The sequence below is a fragment of the Pimephales promelas genome, chromosome 16 (assembly GCF_988280905.1).
Source record: "Pimephales promelas chromosome 16, fPimPro1.hap1.1, whole genome shotgun sequence".
Lineage (NCBI taxonomy): Eukaryota > Metazoa > Chordata > Actinopteri > Cypriniformes > Leuciscidae > Pimephales > Pimephales promelas.
In genome coordinates, this window is record NC_142784.1 from 25844250 (window position 1) to 25866392 (window position 22143).

Here is a 22143-nt window from a genome sequence, read left to right on the forward strand (position 1 = left end):
AACAGCAGAGCAGTCGGGTTTTAGACCAAACATATGATGACTGAATGCAACCTGGACGCATCCGTGATGATGAGAATATTTTGCCAAATAAAATTACCCTGTTATTGTGCGATAACATTATTATTTATTTTCCCATCTGTATCGTCTCAGGGAGCTTTTGTGAAGTTTCACGCATGCGCAGTAAAGTGAATTTAGAAGTTTCACATCCACACGGCAACGTCGGAAAACGCCTGAAAACGCTAGTGTGGACGGAGAGCGTTTTTAAACGAAAACCCCGTTTTCAAATCTATCCGGATTAATGTGGACATAGCCTTTGTCGGTATACAAGGCCTACATATCACATGGACCGTTTTTCAGACTTCTTTGCTAAGGCCCCGTCCACACTACTGCGTTTTCGTTTAAAAAGGGAGACCTTTTGCTACGTTTGCACCTCCCGTCCACACTAAAACGGGAAAAACGAAGACCTAAAACGGAGAAGTTTAGAAACGCTGCAGCTGCGTTTTGAATCTCTGGAGGGCGTTTTAGTGTGGACGAGACAAAACGGAGAACTTCAGAAACGCTGACGCAGAGGCTGCCGCTTGGCTCTATGATTGGGTGTTATCAGTCATGACGTTTCCTTCCCTGATTCGTCATTCACTGTTTACACCGGCACGCGCATGCCCAGTGTTGGTGAATGGTCACGTGATCCGCGGTTTCAGTCGTTTTAATGTGGACGGAGATTGTTTCTAATACGCAGATAAAACGCTGGTGTGGACGGAGATCGTATTCGTTTTAATTCTCCGTTTTTAAACGAAAACGCAGTAGTGTGGATGGGGCCTTAGACAAAGAGCACCTGATGTCATCCATTCCGCCTGTTTCCAGTCTTCTTAAACACACGACCATTAAATATCACACGCGTAAATAAACAACTGCATTACGGTCTCGAAGAATATTCCACTTGAAGCTTTTTCGTTTTAATTACACTGTAAAAAATTTCCTGTAGAATTTACAGGAATTTACTGGCAAAAAAGTTCCCAATAAAATCCTGTAAAAATGTTGGAAATTGTATATGAAATACAGTAACTTATAGGGTTTTTTACAGTAACATTGAATTAAACCTGTATTTTATTTTACAGCAATATTTTGTAATTTCACTAAAGTACAGTATTTACCTGGCAATAAAGTTGCCAATAAAATCCTGTAAATACCACCAAAATTCAAGTAGATGCTGTAATAGTTTAACATTTAAAAAGCTGAAAAGAATAATTTTAACAGTAAACTGTACTCCATTATTTACCATTATACTGATGTAGATGCATTAAAATAAACATTTAAAAAAACAAACACAAAGTCAAAGCTGTTGTAGGAAAAATATTTATTAAAATAATCCGCAAATTACTACAAGACTGGTAACAACAATTTTACTTTTTCAAGTACAGAAAATCTTTTCAAAATCAGTCACAAAATAACTAAAAATAAGGCTTAACACCAAGATACTGGGTTCAATAAAAGTTAAAGGGATAGTTCATCAAAAAATGAAAATTCTGTCATCATTTACTCACACTCAAGTTGTTCCAAATCAGTACGAGTTTCTTTCTTTGTTGAACACAAAAGATGATATTTTAAAGAATTTTGGTAACCAGACAATTGAAAGTAAATGGCTACCACCAACTGTTTGATTACCAACATTCTTCAAAATATCTTCTAAGTTCAGCAGAAGAAAGAAACTCATAGAGGTTTGGAACAACATGGGGGTGAGGAAATGGTGAATGACTTCCCATTTCTGGGTGAACTATCCATTTAAAGGGATAGTTCACTTTGAAATTAATTTTTGATATGTTTTAGCTTACCTCAAGAGCATCCAAGATGTAGGTGTCTTTGTTTCCACAGCATTTTCAATTTTTACATTTTTTTGTCAAACCGTTGTTGTCTGTCAGTCATACACTGGAGGTAAAGGGGTCCTCAATCGGTTCACCTCAAAGAGCATGCACAGAGAAGTCCAAATTAAAAATGATTTAATGACTCGTAAATGTAAGTACACACTGATGGCCTAAGACACGAAACGAGCGGTTTGTGTGAGAAAACGAACAGTATTTATATCGTTTTTACCTCTTGTAATCGTAGCCATGACAAAATGATCTGACGGCACGGGTGCTTCAGTCTGCGCGTGCGCCAGAAGTGATCGCTTGCGCACCGACATCACTCTTTGTTCATACAGAGATTTCGGAAATTTTACCTTTCACTAAACATATTTAGATATACGAGAAACCGCAATGAAAGACGATTTCGGTATATCTAAATATGTTTAGTAAAAGGTAAAACTTCAGAAATCTCCGTGTAAATATTGAGTGACGTCACACGCAAGCGATCACTTCGGGCGTAAGATTGAACTGATTCAGTTCGGTTCAGTTGGACATTGAACAACTGATTCAGATCACTTGGATTACACAAGGTAAAAACGATATTGTTCGTTTTCTCACACAAACCGCTCGTTTTGGGTCTTAGGCCATCAATGTGTACTTACATTTACAATAATTCTTACAATAATTCTTAAAATACTGCACAAATGAGATCTACACATCACAATAATAATTATTTTTTTCAATACTACCTATTAGAGAAGATATTTGCAACGTGTAATGGAATATAAAGCTTGATTTGTGCCTTGAGTCTCCCTGCAAAGTTGAAATAGTGCTTTTACGGGAGACTCCATCCACCAACACCAAAAGGATGATAAAACGATAAAAAATATATATTTGCTTGATGTCAAGATTTGAAATAACACAACATTCTATTAAAAGAGGTGCTAATATATGCATTATAAAAGTGAATATCAGTCAGAAATAAGTCTTTTTACGAAGCCTTTGAATATTCAAATTGAAAGTATCACGCAATCAAATCATTGTCAAATCATTGAGTTCTTTGGGTTTTAAATAGTAGGGATGAGGGGAGAAAAACTCAAACTAAAATATCCCTAGCTATATTACTGTATAATTGTATGTCCTGAGAGTGTTTTGAGGTTACTTTGTTGAGACTTTTTAATACTTTTGTGAATAATTCGTTCTTTCCCATATAATAGAGCAAAGAAGTGACGTTGGGGTATTTCACTGTATTCTTCCAGAGTTTTCCTCCTTTTCAGGCCAAAATGTCTGGTAAGTCAATTTTCTTTTTTTCTTTCGTTTAAGATGTTTTGTCTTCAGCAACCTGAAAAACATTGAGAAAAAAATATGTTAAATTAAAATAATTTAATACATTGGTAAACTTTGCTTGGAAATGTGTAGTTCAAAGGATGCAGCCTTACTAATATCTTAAAACAGCAAACACATGTGAAGGATTCAATTCAAACAAATTGGTGAATTTTATATGTATATGTATTTTATATTAATTGGGCTATACATGCAATTACTTGCAGTTTGAGGGAACAACATCTCTATATTCATTAGGCTAAAGCTCGAGCTTCACTGAGAGCTTGAATTTTCTTTCTGGTTGTATTTTTACTCAGCTTTTTCTTCAAGCAAAAATGACCTGAAGATTTATTTGCCATGTCTTTTTAGACTTTACGTTGTCGACCAGCGTGTCCAATTGATTGCAATGCTTTTAGGAATAACCAACAGTAAACGATGACTGGATATAATTTGAACATTTTAACCAGAATTCATGCCTTGCTTCAGAGCTTATATGAATATTTATTAGATAGGTTTAACTGTCAACGAGTGCATCAACACACTGCCGAAGGACGTTTTTACTCTCTTATTAACATCAGCGCACTTTTTTTTTGCCCTCGTGTTGCAACTGCCTCCATGAACTCAACCATGGCGTGGCGTTGTTTGGAATCACAAATGTTCCGACAGAATTTTATATAGCTATATTAACACGGATCAGAAAGACGTCCCACTGTATATGTATTCACAAGCCTGAAAAACCAATAAAAAAATTAGATATAAAACTTCCTTTTAACTTTATCAAGAAATAACCTAATTTTGGCGAGCGGAACGCAAAATCCAAAAAATCCAACGCAGCGACGTTTTTAGGACAATTAAAACAACAGATTGTCGCTAAATCGACAGAGCGTTTGTAAAGAAATCGGGATTTTTTGCAACAAATCTAATCGGGGTTTCTGTTGGATAATGACTTTAACATCTGGTCTATTCCCCGATGTATTTTCTCTGTCCGCTTGCACGCGGCTTTTGCTATTAGCCATAGGTTACTAAGAGTATTTTACTTACGTCTGTAACTTGTAGTGGCGTCGACCGAGGAAGCGTCTCTGTCTCCTTTCCTGCATGTAGTGTTTTGAAGCGCTTTCACTTCGCTTCCGCAACTTGGAGCGCTTCTGCTCTCGAGAGAAACGCTCAATAATTAGATTAGGCTCATCGCCACTTTAGTCGGGTTTTAATTTACAGCTACATGAAATTAAACCGTCTGAACTACAATTTAATGCTGTCGCCCCGTGCCAAAGATGGCTGGAGAGCATGTTTCTCGAAATTCACTACTGTCCATTGTAATGCGAAAACTAACCCATTCATTGCCGGATCACCAATGCACTCAGACCACTGCGTTAACTGAGAAGAAGAGCATTGTTGTTTTTATCTTGAGGGATATTATCTTGTATTTCTATATTTACTCAGGCTATAGCCTATCTTATTTTCTACTGGCAAATGGAGAAAATGCAAAAGCTGGTTGACAAATAAGGATGTCCAAGAAATCTTTCAAAAATCTTGTTATAGACTAGACATATGGTTGTCCAAGAAACCTAATCTTTGTATTCCTGTTGTTTCGATCATTTTTGAAAAAACAAAACAAAAAAACATGCATAACATTTTATACAAATATTTCGATTTAATGACTTCCAAAAACAAATATCCGTTCTCTAAAACCTTTCAGTGATTTGTTCTTAAAATAACCTTTTTTCTATCAGTGTGTGTGAAGAATGTTTTAATAATCTAAAGAAGCTTTATCACTGTAAAGAACCTTCTGATTCCAATAATGTTTAATGTTATGCATTCAAGAGTGAAAAGTGGTCAAATGCATTCCTTGCAACTTCATTATTTTGACAACCAAGTCAAAAACACATTTTTCAAGGTAACAGTTAAATTCTTATATTGCTTATTGGATAAGCCACACTGATACACACACACACACACACACACACACACACACACACACACACGAAATGCATATATAAAATCAAACAAACATAATCCTACATATTTGAGGCCCTCTCACAAATATGTGTGCACTTTTTAACAACGTAGATCCGTTGTCTTAAACAGGGATTCATGTAGGCTATACATTCGTTAGGATTTTTATTTAGGCAAATAAAAAATGTTTTGTTCAATTTTTTTTCTGCACAGAACATTCACATTTACAGAACATGTAAGAATAATTTAAAATAAATGCATTCGTCAGTGGTGAATCAAAATAAAATGAAATGAAAATGTATTGTTTTTTCTGCAGATAAACCCAAGATTTACCAGGGTGTGCGTGTGAAGACCACTGTCAAGGAGTTACTGCAGAAGCACAGAGCCCTGCAGGCACAGAAAACCGCACAACCCACAACGGTAAATAATACTGTTGGAAACACAATAAAAATCATAACACCATTGACTTGTGGTAGCCAAAGTAAAGTGAAGCGTGGTCAGTACAAGACCAAATTCAAAGCACCACGCCCCCACAGGCCTGCTTGAAGACAGATTCAGTTGATACCACATAACAGAACTACAAAATTTCTGCTGTTTTCCACTGACCGAGCATAAAGGTTAATGTTTCATCCTACTTCTCTCTCTTACATTTCATCCTGTAGAAATCACAAGCCATGGCTGGTCGCGATGTCTGCTCTACGACCATGAATAGTAAGTTTAAAATATACGTCGATAACTGACAGTAAAAACAAACAAAAAAAGATAATAAACCTTCTGCCTATATACTAAACTACATGTAAGAGCTTGAATTTTAATCAGGAAACCTGAGAACAAGACAAAACAGAGTACTTGACTGCATGCAACTTACTATACTCCAAAATAGAAACCATTTTCATCCACCGTCAGGCATCAGCTCTACATCTATTCTAAGGGGAGAACAAATAAAATAAATAAATAAAAGAACAAAGACACCCACATCTATAGGTGTTCCTTACAGATCCTGGAATGATCTCCCATTTATAAACTACTATTCAAATGTGAAGCTGTTGGCTGATGGTCTCGTGACATCATCCCAAGTCTTGCTGGCCTAATTTAAATGTTCTCCTGTGCTCAAGCCAGCATTTTCTTCTGTGTTCCCAACAGCCCACCTTGATGTCTTCTCTGGAATGCAAGCTCCAGAGCCCTATTTCCAGACACGTCCCTTTACCGAAAATGTCAACATTCAGATGGATAATGCTTATGATCATCAACAGATGATACACACGATGCCACCTGAGACTTACAGCGGCAGTAATTTCGTGTGTCCCACTTCTGCGCAGTGGTCTAATGGATATATGCCTTCTAATACGGACCTCTATGGTACTAGCCTGGTACGTGTTTGATGTTTTTTCATTTAAACATTTGGAGAGTTCTAATGGTCAAATATGGCCTCTATGTTTTCTCAAATTAATAAAATCACGCGTGCAGCATTTTTAATACGTGTTTTGTGCTTTTGCAATGTTTCCTCAGGTATCCAGGTCACCCTCAGACTCCTTCAATCTCCCCAGTCCAGTCGACTACAACAGTTACTCTCCCCCTCAGTCCCACTCTTCATCTTCCTCTTGCTACAGCTCCCCGACACGAATGGATTTGAGCTCCAGTTTCTCTCCAGAAAATTACCACTATCAGCACTGCAACCTTCAGCATTGTTTTTGCTTGTCGCACTGGTCCAATGTGCATGAAGGCATGCCAACTTCGGAGTATGCGCCCTACGGCTCTTCAGACTGTTTGTTTTCATATAACGACGACAGTTATTTCAGAAGGGACACCTCAAACTCAGAGATGTGTTACTTATAGAATGCATTTTTTAAAGCACTTTGCGCGAAAATTCAGTGTCATAATTGATGCATTTGAATGCATTATTTTGTTGTATTTTAGTTTCGATCAAAGAAAAAAAAACTGACAGAATGCATGATTAGGCTTTGATTAGGAGTTGTTTTTAAGCAACAAGGTTGATTGCAGAGAGCTATGTGTGAGTATAATTTACAAAGTATTCATTTATCTTTTCTACAATAAACATGTTTTTCATAATTGTACTGGAATCTTTTGTTAAAATTGCTTAGATGGATTAATAATGTGGTCTTTCAACGTTCAGCATGTTTCTCACTCTTGAAATGTGGAGCTTTGACAGTTTAAAAAAAAAAAAAAACTAAGGGCACAAAATGCAATCCATAAATGCAGTCCATTTAACACCAGGAAAGTAGGAGGGGGAACAGTTTATACAGCATATGTATAAAAACAGATTTGATATCCAACAATGCATCGATTATAGTTAACTGTTGTACTTTTTCAACTCTGCAAATATTACCTCACTAAAATTAAAAACATTAATTGCATGCCATATTTTTTTTAAGAATAAAATCACCGTAGCTTTGAACTTTTCATCATTATCATTATTATCGTGAAACAAGAACTTTAACTATCACACATTTTGACCAAAATATGAAATCGAAAGGAAAACGCAGCACCGTTAACTATGCAAAATTAAAATTAAGAAAATGAATTGCATAACTTAAGGCTGATTTATACTTCTTTGTTGGACCTACAGCGGAGCCTCTACTACGCGTTGGTTTTAATTTTATACTTCTGGGTTGTTGTCCGCGTTGATGCGAAATTACACATGCAGGGGGAGCATGAAGTGGTGCTAGCAGACCAATGACAGCGCTTGTGGTACGCGTAGAATTGGCGCGTTGTTACATTTTTGGAGAGATGCACGTCAGGCACGTTTTTCCCCATGAACTGCATCCCTCCTACTTCTGCACAACGTGATCTCTGATTGCGATAGTGATTCCAGCACACTGCTGTGACCTGCCCTTACGAAAAAGTTTATTCGAGTGTGCTAATTAGTATAGGCTACTTCTTTTAAAATAAAAATAGGCTACTACTTTTTATGTAGCCTACTTCTCAGAAATATAATTTATGTAGGCTACTTCTCAGTCAGAAATATAGCCTACTACAAATTGCAAAAGTATCCTTGATACTGTAAACTGTATAGGCCTACATACTGACAGTCTAATTTGGCCTGATAAAGATATGTATAGAAGTAGCATATACGTGTTCTTGACCTGAAGACTACTTGTGTTTACTATTTTGATTGAGTAGCTTATTACATTTTTTTAAAACATGATATTACATCTTGTAAACTAACATGGTCAAGTTTATGTAACAAGCTTTCGGGTGGAATAGCTTATAAGTAAAATAAGCATAGAACTGAACCTGATCTTGCACACATTGATAATAACGAAAAATAAGTTTATTAGTAGGCTATATCTTTTCAACTAAAAATAAGAAAGCATACTTTCAGTACATTTTATATACTTAAAATGTATTATACTAAATTATACTTTAGCCTATGTTGGCTACTTCACAGAAACTATTTACTAAGAGTACTAAGAACTAAGAATACTTTCTGGGGGAAAAATTCAAGTATATTTGGCCTATACTTGTACTCAATATTTTGATCGAGATATAGGCTACTTAAAAGTATAATTAAGTATTCAAAGTATATTAGCTTCAGTGTTTCCTCTACATTCATTCTCCCGTGGCGGGCCGCCACACTTAAAATCCTCCCGCCACGGCTACAGCTTCTCAGTGACGTCCGATATTCTGCATAGTATTATGTTATTTTGTTAAGCCCCACTAAAGGCATAAAAAACTTTGTAAAGCACAATCAAGTTTTCACCCTATATTCCCAGACTTCTAAAGTCATTGCATAATGTGTAATTTTAGTCGCTAAGTTAAAGTTAACGGAAAGTCATCTCGCCTCAGTCATTCTCCATTCAGAATTCACACAGCCCGTCGCGTTCGTTTGCGACACGACGACACTCTCTTCAAGGTCAATATTCCCATTATTACTTCATTTGTAGATAAAGCATAAAGGTCTATGGTTTTCATAAAATGACTTTATCTTGCTGGAGTGGAGTTTATTGCCCATACCTTTCACAATCCCTTTAAGTAAGATTACAGCATGGAGTCGAGAGAGTGCTATTGTTCTTCATGCGCACTGAAATTTAAAACTGTTAAAAGAAAAGGCTCAAAAAACTGTTGCATATAGAATACACTAAGCATTAGTGCTGCACGATTAATCATATCGCAATCGAAATTGCGATCTCAAACCTATGCAATTATATAGCCTAACGCAAAATGCCGCGATTTTATATGAAATAAACAAATTAGGGCTATTAACGCAGCATCTCTTCTTTTTTTCATCCTTTGACTAGTGTTACACGATCCTGCTCTTATTTGTGCAAATGCCTTTTCGGATTTTGCACGACAAGAACTGAAAAGCTGCCTGTGAATGCCCTAAATGAGACTCGCAGAAAGACGCGCGCCATAATGCGCATGCACTGACACGTGCCAGAATACAGTTCTCTTTCGAGCTTGAACGAACAATAACACACACAATTATGCCAAAATGTCGTTTTGTCGAGTATCTTCATAACGTAAGAAAAGTCTTAAGGACGAAAAGAGTTGTGTGCTATGAGGCGCATGTGAGATCCGCGTCTCGGCAACGGGTGCTCTTAAAGGGCCAGCAGCGAATAAAGCGTTCTGTCAGTCAAGTTAAAAGAACAAAGGGAAATTAGAAATTTACTCACTGATCTTGACTAAAGAACTTTTGTAGCTTTAATAAGGATTATTCTATATATAATTTATAATTCATGCAGCACAGACTGTTTGATAACTTTATTCAATTTCTGTACCTGTTAAGACAGGAAGGGCACAGGTAAATATGGTTTTTATTATGGGTTTATGTGGGGATTGTTTGAAGTTCACTTAATTTAAAAGTTGTTAATTTTTTTTTTAGCCTAATAATTTTTTTTAAAAGTTGATAGCTTTCACTGTAATGATGGTTTGGTTGATGGTTTATTGATCATTATAGGTGTTATCAATCATTTAGTTGTTGTCTGTAGTTTGAGTTGAGAAATAAACATTAATACACAGAATGATCACTAATCTGTGTGTGCATTTTACTTTAGAACCAAGCAAGTTGGACTCATGAAACCATTTTATTATATCAGAATCGCACATCACAATTGCAATATTGACCTCAGTAATTGCAATGGCAATATGACTTTTTCCCCAAATCGTCCAGCCCTACTAAGCATATTATAGATATAATCCCTTCGCTATGTTCTTTTCAATGTGAAGCATTGCTTGCTGTGACTTGGTGTTGCTTCAAGTGCATCATTCTGCACACGGGATGCGCATGATCGATTATAATACTTTGGGGAGACAAGGCCCCCCCACCGGGGAAATGGGCCTGCCCCCACAGCTTGGAAAAATCCTAGAGGAAACACTGAGCTTGTAGTTGTTAACTCTTTTGATCGAGTAGCCTATTAAAGGTAGCCTAATAATAGGATTTTTGCAGTAAAATATCCAAAAACCACTAGGCCAATGTTATATATTTTGTTTAGTTGATTACTTACAATATTCCCAATGTTTCCAACTATTTGTTTATAGTGAGAAAATTGAGATTTTAACCAAGGAAAGTGTCTTACCCACTGTGCCATCACCACCCCTGCATTCAAGCCTATACAGTATACCTAATAGACTACTATATCATCTATATAAAATGTATACTATAATTAAAAACAAAAGTGGCAATCATTAGAGTCGAAGCACCAATGGCCCAAGTAAATTAAACTTTATAAAAATGTTGTAAGGCATGTGATCATAATGTGTCGTCGTGGCTCATATTCAACATTTAAATGATAAATCCCGTCATAGAATCTCACAGAACAATTTCATATGAATGTGAAGATCTCATTTGCAGCACCAAACCTTATTTATCTGAAGCATTTATCTTTTTTTACATCTTGCAAGGGGAAAAAAATGGTCTCTTCATTTTACAGAAATATATTAAATAATGATTGGCAAATTGGAAAAAGTTGGGGTTTCATTGGGGTCTATAAAACATTTAACGATTTATAAGCATTTCACAGATTTTTATGTACACTATATATTATTATATAAAACTGCACTGTCTGTACACCAAAGTTATACAACTTAATTAGATCAATGCAATTATTTCCATTCAAATGGATAGAAACTGATAGAAAAACATTAGGATTTCAAGATTTCATATCCAGTTGCCTTCTCTAGGCGACAACATTAATATCACAGCCTCCATATTTCAGTTGAAATGGCTAATAATAATCTGATAGTTTAGATTTCACAGTTAGCATCATGAATTCACTTATAGCCTTGGTGCTTAGATCCCTAATAACAAAATATCACTACCCAGAGCACCACCAAGACGTCTATTTTACTTTGAGCTCATTTTAGGCTACTACGTAAAGAAGAATTTATTCATATAATGGAGGCTATACTTGGATGACAGACAAATCACAAGTTTCAGTGCCTCAAGTTTAAGAGCACTTAACCAGTGTGAACTGAGCTACACTGGTTGTGCTGTGTGTTATTGACTCCCTAAAAAGAACCCGATCATGTGATTCACCTGTTAAAGAAGTTGACTATCGTTGACTATCAAGTTTTTTTTTTCTTTGTGTGCCATTTTTTTCTTTTATGTCATCATCATATTAAAGCGCAGCTGCTACAATTAGTTACAATACTCTTTTCTCTTAATTGTTCCACCAACTAATTAAATTGGCATAATCCACACAAAGCTTTCAAATGATGTCCCTTGAAATGAATGTTTTTTGTTAAATGAAACACAAGGCACTTTCAAAATTTGATTTCATGAGAAACATTGATCGTTTCTAAACATAACAGCTGTGAGCTATGACAAATTATTTATTGAGCAACAAAGCAAATTCTCTGCAATAAAGTGAAGCGAACCGTAGACGAATGGAGCTTTCACTCCGAAACTGAGATATTGCGATAAAAATGCGCTCCCCCTCTCCTCCCCACGCCCTGCTTTTTATATAGGCTAGGCTTAAACCGTGATATGCTAAATTATTAAGTAGCATATTCATCCTTTCTGATGACACTACTATCACTGATAACATGATTCATTAGTTTAAACAAGAACATTGTGGACTGCTGTGGAACATTATAAGGATAAATTGTTCCAGGCAGTCCTCGTCTTGGATCTGAGTGTAGAGGCAGCTATTGTACTGATCTGATCGATAACACACTATCAGACACATGGGTGTCTGCAGGGATGCCAAAACATGTCAGTAATGCCATTAGGGATTTCATTTTCAACAGTTTCACACCTTTTTTAAGACAAACATTGAAAGTATTCTGTTACAACAGGCTGACTGCAATTCAGCAGGGAAACATTGCTCAAGCTTTGTGTTGTATCTAAATCTATTCTCATTTCGAGGTGTTTTAAAATGTGTGTGTGTGTGTAATGTTTCTGATGCAAAGGTCTGGCATGTCAGATTTATATTTACCCTTAATAATTCAGTATGAGGAAACTAGTTATGCTCATGAAATATGCTGGTTATTAGTAGAAAAAAAGGAAATGCGGTTGAATAAATCTTTTTGTGGCTATGTTAGATACATTAAAGAAGGTTCATGAACAATGAAGTATTACGGAACCTTTTTTGTGTGCCAGGAGTGTCTAACCCTGGTTTAATGAGATACTGGGAACAAGAAAGATTAAAAAATAAAATAAAAGAGTAAGGTATTCAGCAATTGATAACCACATGGCTAGTGCATTTTACATCTAAATCCAATTAGTTTAGATGGAAAGCAAATAAATTTGCTGTAGCCTTCAGCTTTTCATCAGTTTTCTCGTTTTCAGGGAGGTCTTCTAAAATTTGATTTCATGAGAAACATTGATAGTCTTTAAATCATAACAGCTGTGACATATTACTTATTGACCAACAATGCAAATTCTCTGGAATACTGTATAGCGATAAACCTTTCGCCAACACCAACAGAGGAATACATTGAAATCTAGTGTAAAAGACTCTGGAGAGAAGCAATGAGTAGGTCAAAAGGCAAGCATGAAAGTGTTGCATTGTTATGGCAACACTGAATTGTGATCAGTGTTTAACCCTGTGTCAATTATGGCCAATAGGCAACTAATGTAATCTCTACTCCTATACTCTTTATGTTTGTTTACAGCCTCTTAAAAAACAACAACGTTATGTACAGTTGTGGCACAAGCATAGCGTTAACTTTGAGTCAACTTTGTTTGAGGTTATAATAGCCTATCATTAAGAATACTGAAAAAATAACTAACTGAGAGTTTGACCCATATAAGACAAATGTGAAGAGGAAAGAGAAAGATCAAAAAGAGCCAAAGTATTCATGTTTCTCAGAAACACAAGTGCCTCCAAATAATGAAATTGAAATATAAGCTTAAAAATACCTAAAAACGTAAACATTCTAGAGAATGGGCTTTTTTGTCCTCATTTGAGTTGACTGCATGTCACTGATAGACTGCCTCTTTTTTAATCCCTCTTTTACATAAAAAGACACATGCATTCAGCAAAAATCAGGGAAGACATCTGCTTTAACTTAACATACCAGTAATGTTTTTTTCCTGAATGATACTATCATAAATTACTTTCCCATTATATAAGGGAGTGGTTAAGATGTATGTCAAAAGGAAGGAGAAGATATCTTAACGAATGCAATGACAAAAAGACTTTCTGGAATCTCTTTAGCAATACAGCTGAACCTGGAAAGCTACCCTGTGATGTAAAGTAACTGCAGTAGAATGAACATTCAGTTATTAAACTTGATGTGTTTTTTGCACCAAAATGCTGAAAGGTATATTTGTTATTAATATTTAGATTTACAGATTTGGTGAAGATTTAGATTTAGATTCACCGTGTGGTGAAGAGATGGGTCCCCCTGAAGAGATTAGTCCCACCTTAGGACCCAAGTGATCCGATTGGTTCAAAGCTAGTTTTATAGGTAATCGCTTTAGTGCCTGGTTACAAATCACTTTATTATAAGAGACGTTTGTAGTACGTCATAACGAGTCATTAATTTATTTTAACTTATATGTTTCATATACTAGTATATAACCGAAGCTGTAGATTGTAAATTTAAACATTTCTCATTCTAAGTGTTTTTTAGTTAGCGTAGCATAGCATTTATCCGATGATTTGTGCTAGCTGCCTTACCGTATTCGAAATGCAATTATAATTGTCACTGTTTTTGTCTTAATAATCGGCGCGATATGTTGATAATATGAATTGTTTGTCTAGCCTTGATTACAGGACAGTGTAATAAAAATTACTGAATCACAAATCGTTATAAACCTATATTACTCGACGGCAACAAACTGATTTTATCAAGTTATCGCGAGAACATATTTAGATCAGGCATACTACTGCCATACTATGGGGTCCTAAGGTGGGACCCATCTCTTTAGGCAGACCCATCTCTTCACCACACCGGTAATTCAATTGGTTGATTGTGTCCAATTGCAGCTTATTGATTGCATGATTTGAAAAATGATAACCCGCCGTTCATGCAATAGGCTGCAATTGGACACAATCCCGCCTGCAATCTATTGAATGGGGATTCAGGTAGTGTCTTCTTTGATAGACATTTTAATTATAGTTCCTGTCATGATAAAAAGTATTTTACTGCAATCAGCAGGCCCCCCCGGGGTCCGTGGCACAAAGTGACGACCCAAAATTCCACTGTCCACGAACCCACTATTTCGTACAATGGAATAAATGCCAAGTGGGATCTCAATATCTCAGCTCAGGAAGGGTCTGAGCCTCCATTTTTGCACTCAGGTCTAAGTCTCATGGCCCTCCATCAGAATCCAGAGTTTTCAGAACATTGGAGAAACTTAATTTCTCGCCCCGAATCTTAAAGGGACAATACCCCAAAACATTTTTTGTCATCATTTACTCAGTATAAGATTGCCCAAACCTATATGGATTATTTTCCACTGTGGAAACATAAAAGAAGATATTTTTAAGAAGAAGAAAAAAAAAAGAAATACAGGTTTAAATTTTGATATTTTATATAAATATATATTAGGGCTGTCAAACGATTAATCGCATCCAAAATAAAAGTTTGTGTTTACATAATATATGTGGGTGCACTATGTATAATAGTACACACACACGTACAGTATATAAACACACACATGCTTGTATATATTTAAGAAATATTTTAATGTATATACTTATACTGTATATAGATTTCTATATAATTTATATTATATATAAATATTTTAAGTATAAATAATATTTTTTTCTTAAATATACATGCATGTGTATTTATATATATATACAAAATAATTATACACAGTGCACCTACATATTATGTAAGCACAAACTTTTATTTCGGATGTGATTAATCGCGATTAATCGTTCGACAGCCCTAATGTATATATATATGTGTGTGTGTGTGTTATTTATTTTTTTGGTGTTAACTGTCTCTTTAAACATTTTGCTTTCAGGTCAGAGAATCACTATAAAAATACCTCGCTAAATCTGAGTTTCAAAATGCCTGTAATAATGTGCAAATAGGGTATTCTACAAAATTCCATCACAAGGAATTACAATGCAAATACTTATTTGGAAAGTGATAAATTGCAAAAACACCAGATCGACCTCACCCTCTGCATTGGTTAGTGGGCATAATTAGGGGTTTTCCAGGGTTACTGCAGATTTAAGTTGCTATGGTGAAAAGGTATAACATACATCAAAATAAGGGTTGTGCCTAATGTGTGTGAAACCTTAGAGACATCAGAGCAAGGTACAGAGAACAGCAACTGGTGAGATCACAGGCACTCCCTGATCAACAACACAGAAATACCCTCAAATTGTGACGTTGTGCAGCCAACATCATTTGCCCAGGCTGAATTTGAAGCAAACGGCACTTGTTGATGACAACTAAATTTACTGTTGCGATGGAGAAGGAAGTAATAGTTGATATATTGAATGTGTAAGTGGAAATAGTGAGGCTGGAAGTCTAAACTAAAAGAATAAAACAATGACTGATTCTCCATGTTTTATGGGCTCCTATGTGAAAAAGTGTGCTTAATTGTTTTCAATATGATGCCTATATTATATATAGGCTACTACTTGCAGAGAATATATTGTAATAATAAAGAAACAAAAGGGTATTTTCATGCTGTTTCTTTACACTTCGTTAGTTTTTGTAAAGTTTTAATTATCTTTTGTTATACTTTAAATAAGCACACGTAACTATAATCCTTCTTCATTTAATTGTAATTAACACAACACTCTTTTAAAGGGGTATGTATATGCTCCTTTTTACAAGATGTAATATATCTGTCTCAGGTGTCCCCAGACAGCCCATTCTTATCCCAAGGCGTCAGTTATATGAGCATTTTGACCATGCTTCAAAAGCTATCTGATGCACCCTTTAGCGTCAGTTAGATGACGCCCTAGGATCGCGTCTAAGGCCGTGTGTCCACCAAAGCGTTTTTCCACACGCCTGGCGTATGTTTTCAATTGTTTTCAATGGGAGCGCCGCGTTTATTAAACGCCATGAGCGTACCGAGGCGCTGAGCGTTTTTTTTTCACGCTGAAGCGCTGAACGCCCAGCGTTTTTACTAGTCGCTGGGAGTTGAAAAATGTTCAACTTTGGATAAAACGCAGCGCTCATCACTGTCACTTTTTACCCAGCCGTCCAATCACAGTGGAGGAGGGGCGGGACTAATACCACACCGACCAACTGTCACAACATTCAAACTGCTGCGGATATTCTGTATCATAGCAACGAAACGTCTCAACGGAAAAGACGCTGCGCTGCCAAAACGCTCTCAAGCGCCCAAAGCACGGCGTCTTCAGCAGAGCGTCTAGAGCTTTCAGCTTTGGTGGACACACGGCCTAACCCTTACCCATAGACATATACGCTAGACCTCACCTGGGGGTTCTAAGCATGCGTCAAAACCGCCGCCATCTTGGAACAGGGGTCTTGTCATAGGAAGTAGCTAGGTAACGCTGCTATCTCTGCCTTTACTTCGAATTCATTGATGGTGGCGGACTTTTGTGCAGCGTATGATGTTCACGGATGAAATCTGAACTAGGAAGAATGTTTTAAAAAAAAAATTAAAAAAAATTTTTCTTTCTGGAATCAATGATAAATACATGTCTGACCGTTGGAACAAACCAAAAAAACAAGAAAAATCGCATTCATGATGATTTATGGTGATTTTATTTGCGTTAGACCTGTGTCTACTACATTGACGCTGATGCATTAAAGTGGAGGGGCTCCCCTGTTTCAAGATGGCGGCTCTATTGACGCATTCGTTCTAATGAACTGCCGTATCCAAGGTGAGGTCTAGTGTATATGTCTATGACCCTTACCCAACCCCAGACCTAAACCTACCCGCGTCATCTAACTGACGCTTTACCATCAGTTAGATGACGCCCTAGGATCGCGTCATGTTGACGCTAAAGGGTGCCTAAAGCATCAGTTATTGAAGCATGGTCAAAATTGTCAGTTACTGTAGATCAGTGGTTCTCAACCGGTGGGGCGCGAGTAGGCTACAGGATGGGAGGGGAAAATTTTTTTTATTTATTTTTTTATCACTAAACTACTGTCATAAAAAGTTAAAGTTTTATATATACATAACTCCAGAATAAAAATTGAAATGTGTTTGGACTGATTTAAAAAGTTTTGATCAAATTTGATTGGTTTGTTGATAGTGAGCGCAAATGCAGTTGATAAGCGGTTTTATTAAGCGAGTCATTGAGTCGTTCATTCTAACGATTCGTTCAAACTATTGGTTCAAACGGCCGATTCATCAAGAATGAGACAGATGTTTGTGAATGGGTCATTGATTCTTTGACTCATCCGATTCGTTCAAAACACTGAATCATTCAAAACACGATTGAGTGATGTGAGATGCGGTATGGTGTGATCGTTGTTTAGATTAATCAGATTCAGATCTATTTTCGCTGCTAAAATATACCAAAACAGTCATTATTTCGTCTAAAATGTAAGTGACTTAATATTATTTTTATTAACTTGTTTGTTGATCTGTCATATGAAATCAGTGGCTTAATCGTGAGGTGATAGTAAATTAAGTGATGGTCGTTAGGTGGTCGTGTGATATTATAATATGTTGCTCAAGTGTATTCATTTAACTGCAGTATGTCGTTTTAGTGTCATTGTCGGATCTCTGTATTTCTTCACGTGATATCTCGCCACAAACACATATTTCATCTCATTAAACGATAAATTAAACATTATGTATTATTTTAATCGATTGCTGGACATTTGATATGTTATTGTGGTGTACATCTGATTTATGATTTAGCATTGTATTAGCGATTTGAAACGAACACATTTTACGCGCTGTGACTTGCAGAAAGACGCGCGCCACCATAAATGCGCATGCACAAACCGCGCGCCAGAATACAGTTCTCTTTCGTGCTGGATTATGCCAATATGTCGTTTGTTCAGTATCTTCATAACATAAGAGCAGTCTTTTTGAGGGACAAAGAGTTGTGACTCGTGTGAGATCTGCGTCTCAGCTAGCAGCTGATCTTAAAGGGCCAGCTGCCAATAAAGCATTCTGTCAGTAAAGTTAATTAATGAACAAAGAGAACAGAGTAAATTACTAACTGGTCTTGAACTTGTGTAGCTTTAATAAGGATTAGTCTATTTATAATTTATGCAGTGCAGACTGTTTGATAACTTTATTCAATTTCTGTATGTGTACTACCTTAAGGCCAATTTATACTTCTGCGTAGGGTGCGCGCAGTAGGTACGGCGTAGCATACGCACAGACGCGTCCCATACCGCGTACCCTTCCGCGTTGCCTGACGCGCACCTCTTCAAAAATGTAACTACACGTCGCGACGACGCGGACCGCAAGATCGGTGATTGGTCGGCTTGGTAGCGTCGTATTTCCTCATACGCATTTCCGCACGTACCTTCTCACGCATTTCCACACGTACCATCTCCTCCGACGTCTTCTCTCATTTCTGCCTTTCAGTTTTAGTAATTTCACTAAAATGAACTGTTTTTTCACCCCAATAAGCTCCAACTCCAACATGATCCACTCTCTTTCAGTCGCTATTGCTTGTAGTAACCTAGCCGCGAGGAATCTAAACACAGTGGAACATTAAAACCCTCCGCCGCCTCCTAGCGTTTTGGAGCAGTACTGCAGAGCAACCAATACCTGAACGCAGAAGTATAAATGCTCACAACGGCGTCGCCTACGTGCGAAGCCAACGCCATACACTACGGCGTACCCTCGACGCAGAAGTATAAATTGGCCTTTAGGCCCAGGGATGTTGCTACCCCTTTTACTGGGGCACATGCCCAACTAATCTGCTGTGCCCCAGTAAATCTGTGTAAAAGTTTGAGTTTAACAATTTATTTTATATTTCAATCTATTTAAAATAAATTATATTATAGGGTAATTATATTAACGATCTATTTGCAATGCATTAATAAAACAATTGAATCAACGCTTGTAAAAGCAACACAGTTTAACCGAAAACAGAAGCTGACCTGCGCGTGACAGAAATCCGCGTCTGTGTGCGCACACATCTGAGCACAGTCAGCATGTCCGGTGTTCGCACGCTATTAAGGTAGGCTCTGAAAACATGACAAAACAAAAGTTTGTAAATTATACAAATAATAAAGTTTAGTTTTACTTAATGTATATATAGTTGGTGTGTAAGTGGGCTAATCATTTTATGTTTGTGTGCAGAGTTACTATGCAAAAACTTTTTTTTTTTAAGAGTTAATGTTAAAATAGTTTTGAATGTTGACAATCACATTTTGTAATGTGGATCATTCTTTGCCACATTTATGGTTATTCTCATGTTTAACAATCTGTTATCTGCTTGACAAGTCATTTATGCTACTGCTGTCCACTAACATACTTTGGAATGTTACCCAATGTTTGGCCTTGAAACACCTTTAAATCCGCATATGAATGTCAGAGAAATCAAAATTTTCGCGGGGAGAACCCCCGAAGCCCCCTAACTTTCAGAATAAAAGCCTGGTGTTTTTAAAACAATCACCCCAGCCTTCAGCACTGTAGCACATAAAATAAACACATTGTTGTGTTCTGTACTACTATGTTTCATTGTGTGTGATAACAATGTATCATATGACCTATCGGTAAGCCCCGCCTTCCTTAGTTACTTTTGCTATCCCAGACAAACAATGTCGAGTTTGGCACAGGGGCCCCAACTGCAATGAACCAGCTTTGGGGGGGCCCAGCTTGCAAAAAGTTGAGAACCCCTGCTGTAGATGACGCCTTGGGATGAGAATGCGTTGCCCCAGAATGTGTCTGTGAAGTTTCAGCTCAAAATACCCCACAGATTTATTATCCCATGTTGTAAATGCCCTTTTTTGAGTGGAAGGAAAAACATGCTGCTTTTGTGCATGTATCTTTAAATGCAAATGAGCGGCTGCTCTCCACCTTGCATTCCAGAAGAGGGCGGAGCCTCTACAACTCGTGCCTGAGACATTCTACCAAAAAATTTTTAGTTTTGATTAATATCTCTATATATCGCTCATATGACATTACATTTTTTCGTAATCATGAAAGTTTGTTATCTACATTAGTTTTAAACCCAAATCAGTCTAAATTTCGTATCTATGGTTTTCTGAGCATACACATCAAAACGAAGATCTGGATGTAGCGTAAAACTAAGTTCCCTTTCACATCTTAATGCGCTTAAACTGTCAAATACACACAAATATGACAAAAAACACACAGCTCACATAAATAAAGTTGGTTGTCTTTGAATGTAAACAGCAAGTAAAGGAATCGCATTAGAGCTGTGTACAATATACTACTGCTAAATATGTGGTTAATGAATCAAACAACGAAAGAAAAACAGAAAAATCACTCACAGCTCTTGATTGAGTAATTTTAGTAGCTTTAATAAGAGTCAATTTCTAACTTGAATGCTTCTGTTAAATGCTCTGGCGAGGAGAAATGAGGGCGGAGTCTATGCTAATCAGGCAGAATAATAAGGCGGGGCCTTAAAGTATAATATTTCCTTAGTAAGCTAAAAGGCTGCTCCAAAAACTAAAATGTTAAGAAGCTTTGGACTAAGAGGTAGGACATTGCAAGTTCTCAAAAACCTCTGTAAAGTCTGTATAACAGAATTTTGCTTTTCTTTTTCCATTTCAAAATATTTAGTGAGCAAGAAATACAATATTTTGATTAGCCTGAAGTGAGGGAGCTTTCAGATATATTTTGAAATGTCAGGAGGGATCATCCGCAGACCGCAGTAGATACTGTGCTTCTCTTCCAGCAATGAGCTGAAGATGTGAACCATGGCTGCTTCTCTGGCCAGCCGCTCTTTCTTGCCCTTACACAACAAAACTGCCTTTTGTTATCTTAAGAAGATGGAACCAGTGGATGCCAGGAATCCACAATCAATGCCAAAGCTTTGATCCCTTGGACTGTCTCCACGGATGCTTGGCCTTTTTCAAGCTGACAGCAGTAGTTCTTCATCAAAATAAGATATTAACTCACATGTGCATTAAATTATACACAAAATTACACAATGAAAGGCCAGTGGTAGATAATCAGGGGAACAATTGCATCGAAATAAAGGCACAGGTCCTTAATGGTCAGGCCTGCTTGTTTCTGTGAGCTTGAATTAATCACACAGGAGAGAACAGCAAGGGTTAAATCTTAATTTGTTGTGTGTGGCAAGATGACAAGTGGCCGATTACCCTCTCTCCTCACACGCTGTGCAGACACAAGGTCTAATAAGAGTGCAGTGTAAGGAGAGGTAGTGAACCAAGATCTGTGTTGGCAGAAGAGGCAATTTACCAGACACTTGCTCTGCCATGACTGGATGGGAGTAATGAAATCATGTGGCTTTCACCCTTCAGCTGATTTTAACAATATGGTCGAGAGACGCCTTATTAAGAAGGAATCCAGAGAACTGATCTCTCCTGCTGTTTGATAACACTCCTTTCCCATAGTGCCCTTGTTCTGTGAATGAAGCCAGATGGCTTCGCAGAGTATGGGAAAATATACTAATTAGAGATGGGTTGAATCATAGATCTTATAAATAATGAGTGTGTTATCTTTTTTTTTGGTCTTGTTTGCTTTTTTATTATTGATAATAACAATATACAA

General features: G+C 36.9%; 2 protein-coding genes across 3 annotated transcripts in view; one reads left to right on the forward strand and one right to left on the reverse strand.

The window, feature by feature from the left end:
• Positions 1 to 1339: 1339 nt before the first annotated feature.
• snx19b (sorting nexin 19b) overlaps positions 1340 to 22143 on the reverse strand; it is an 82333-nt gene continuing 61529 nt past the window's right edge. The window contains exon 13 of the mRNA XM_089121335.1: positions 1340 to 3183. The gene's annotated coding sequence lies outside the window, so the exon portion shown is untranslated. The remainder of the gene's footprint in view (positions 3184 to 22143) is intronic.
• On the forward strand, positions 3071 to 7156 carry LOC120478497 (POU Class 2 homeobox-associating factor 3-like). 2 transcript variants are annotated; one of them, XM_089121337.1, is made up of 5 exons: positions 3071 to 3131; positions 5434 to 5537; positions 5780 to 5828; positions 6261 to 6487; positions 6627 to 7156. In XM_089121337.1, the coding sequence occupies exons 1-5, from the start codon at positions 3125 to 3127 to the stop codon at positions 6951 to 6953; spliced, it is 714 nt and encodes a 237-aa protein (XP_088977463.1). In that variant the 5' UTR covers positions 3071 to 3124; the 3' UTR covers positions 6954 to 7156. The 2 variants fall into 2 exon arrangements, with proteins under 2 accessions (XP_088977463.1, XP_088977464.1); XM_089121338.1 differs by lacking the exon at positions 3071 to 3131 and adding an exon at positions 4945 to 5058 and having other exon boundaries at positions 6627 to 7154.

What these genes read in the sequence shown, in the direction of transcription:
- LOC120478497 (XM_089121337.1), top strand. An exon ending in CTGCTCTACGACCATGAATA is followed by an intron (nt 5,829 to 6,260) that starts GTAAGTTTAAAA and finishes TGTTCCCAACAG; the next exon opens with CCCACCTTGATGTCTTCTCT. An exon ending in ACCTCTATGGTACTAGCCTG is followed by an intron (nt 6,488 to 6,626) that starts GTACGTGTTTGA and finishes ATGTTTCCTCAG; the next exon opens with GTATCCAGGTCACCCTCAGA.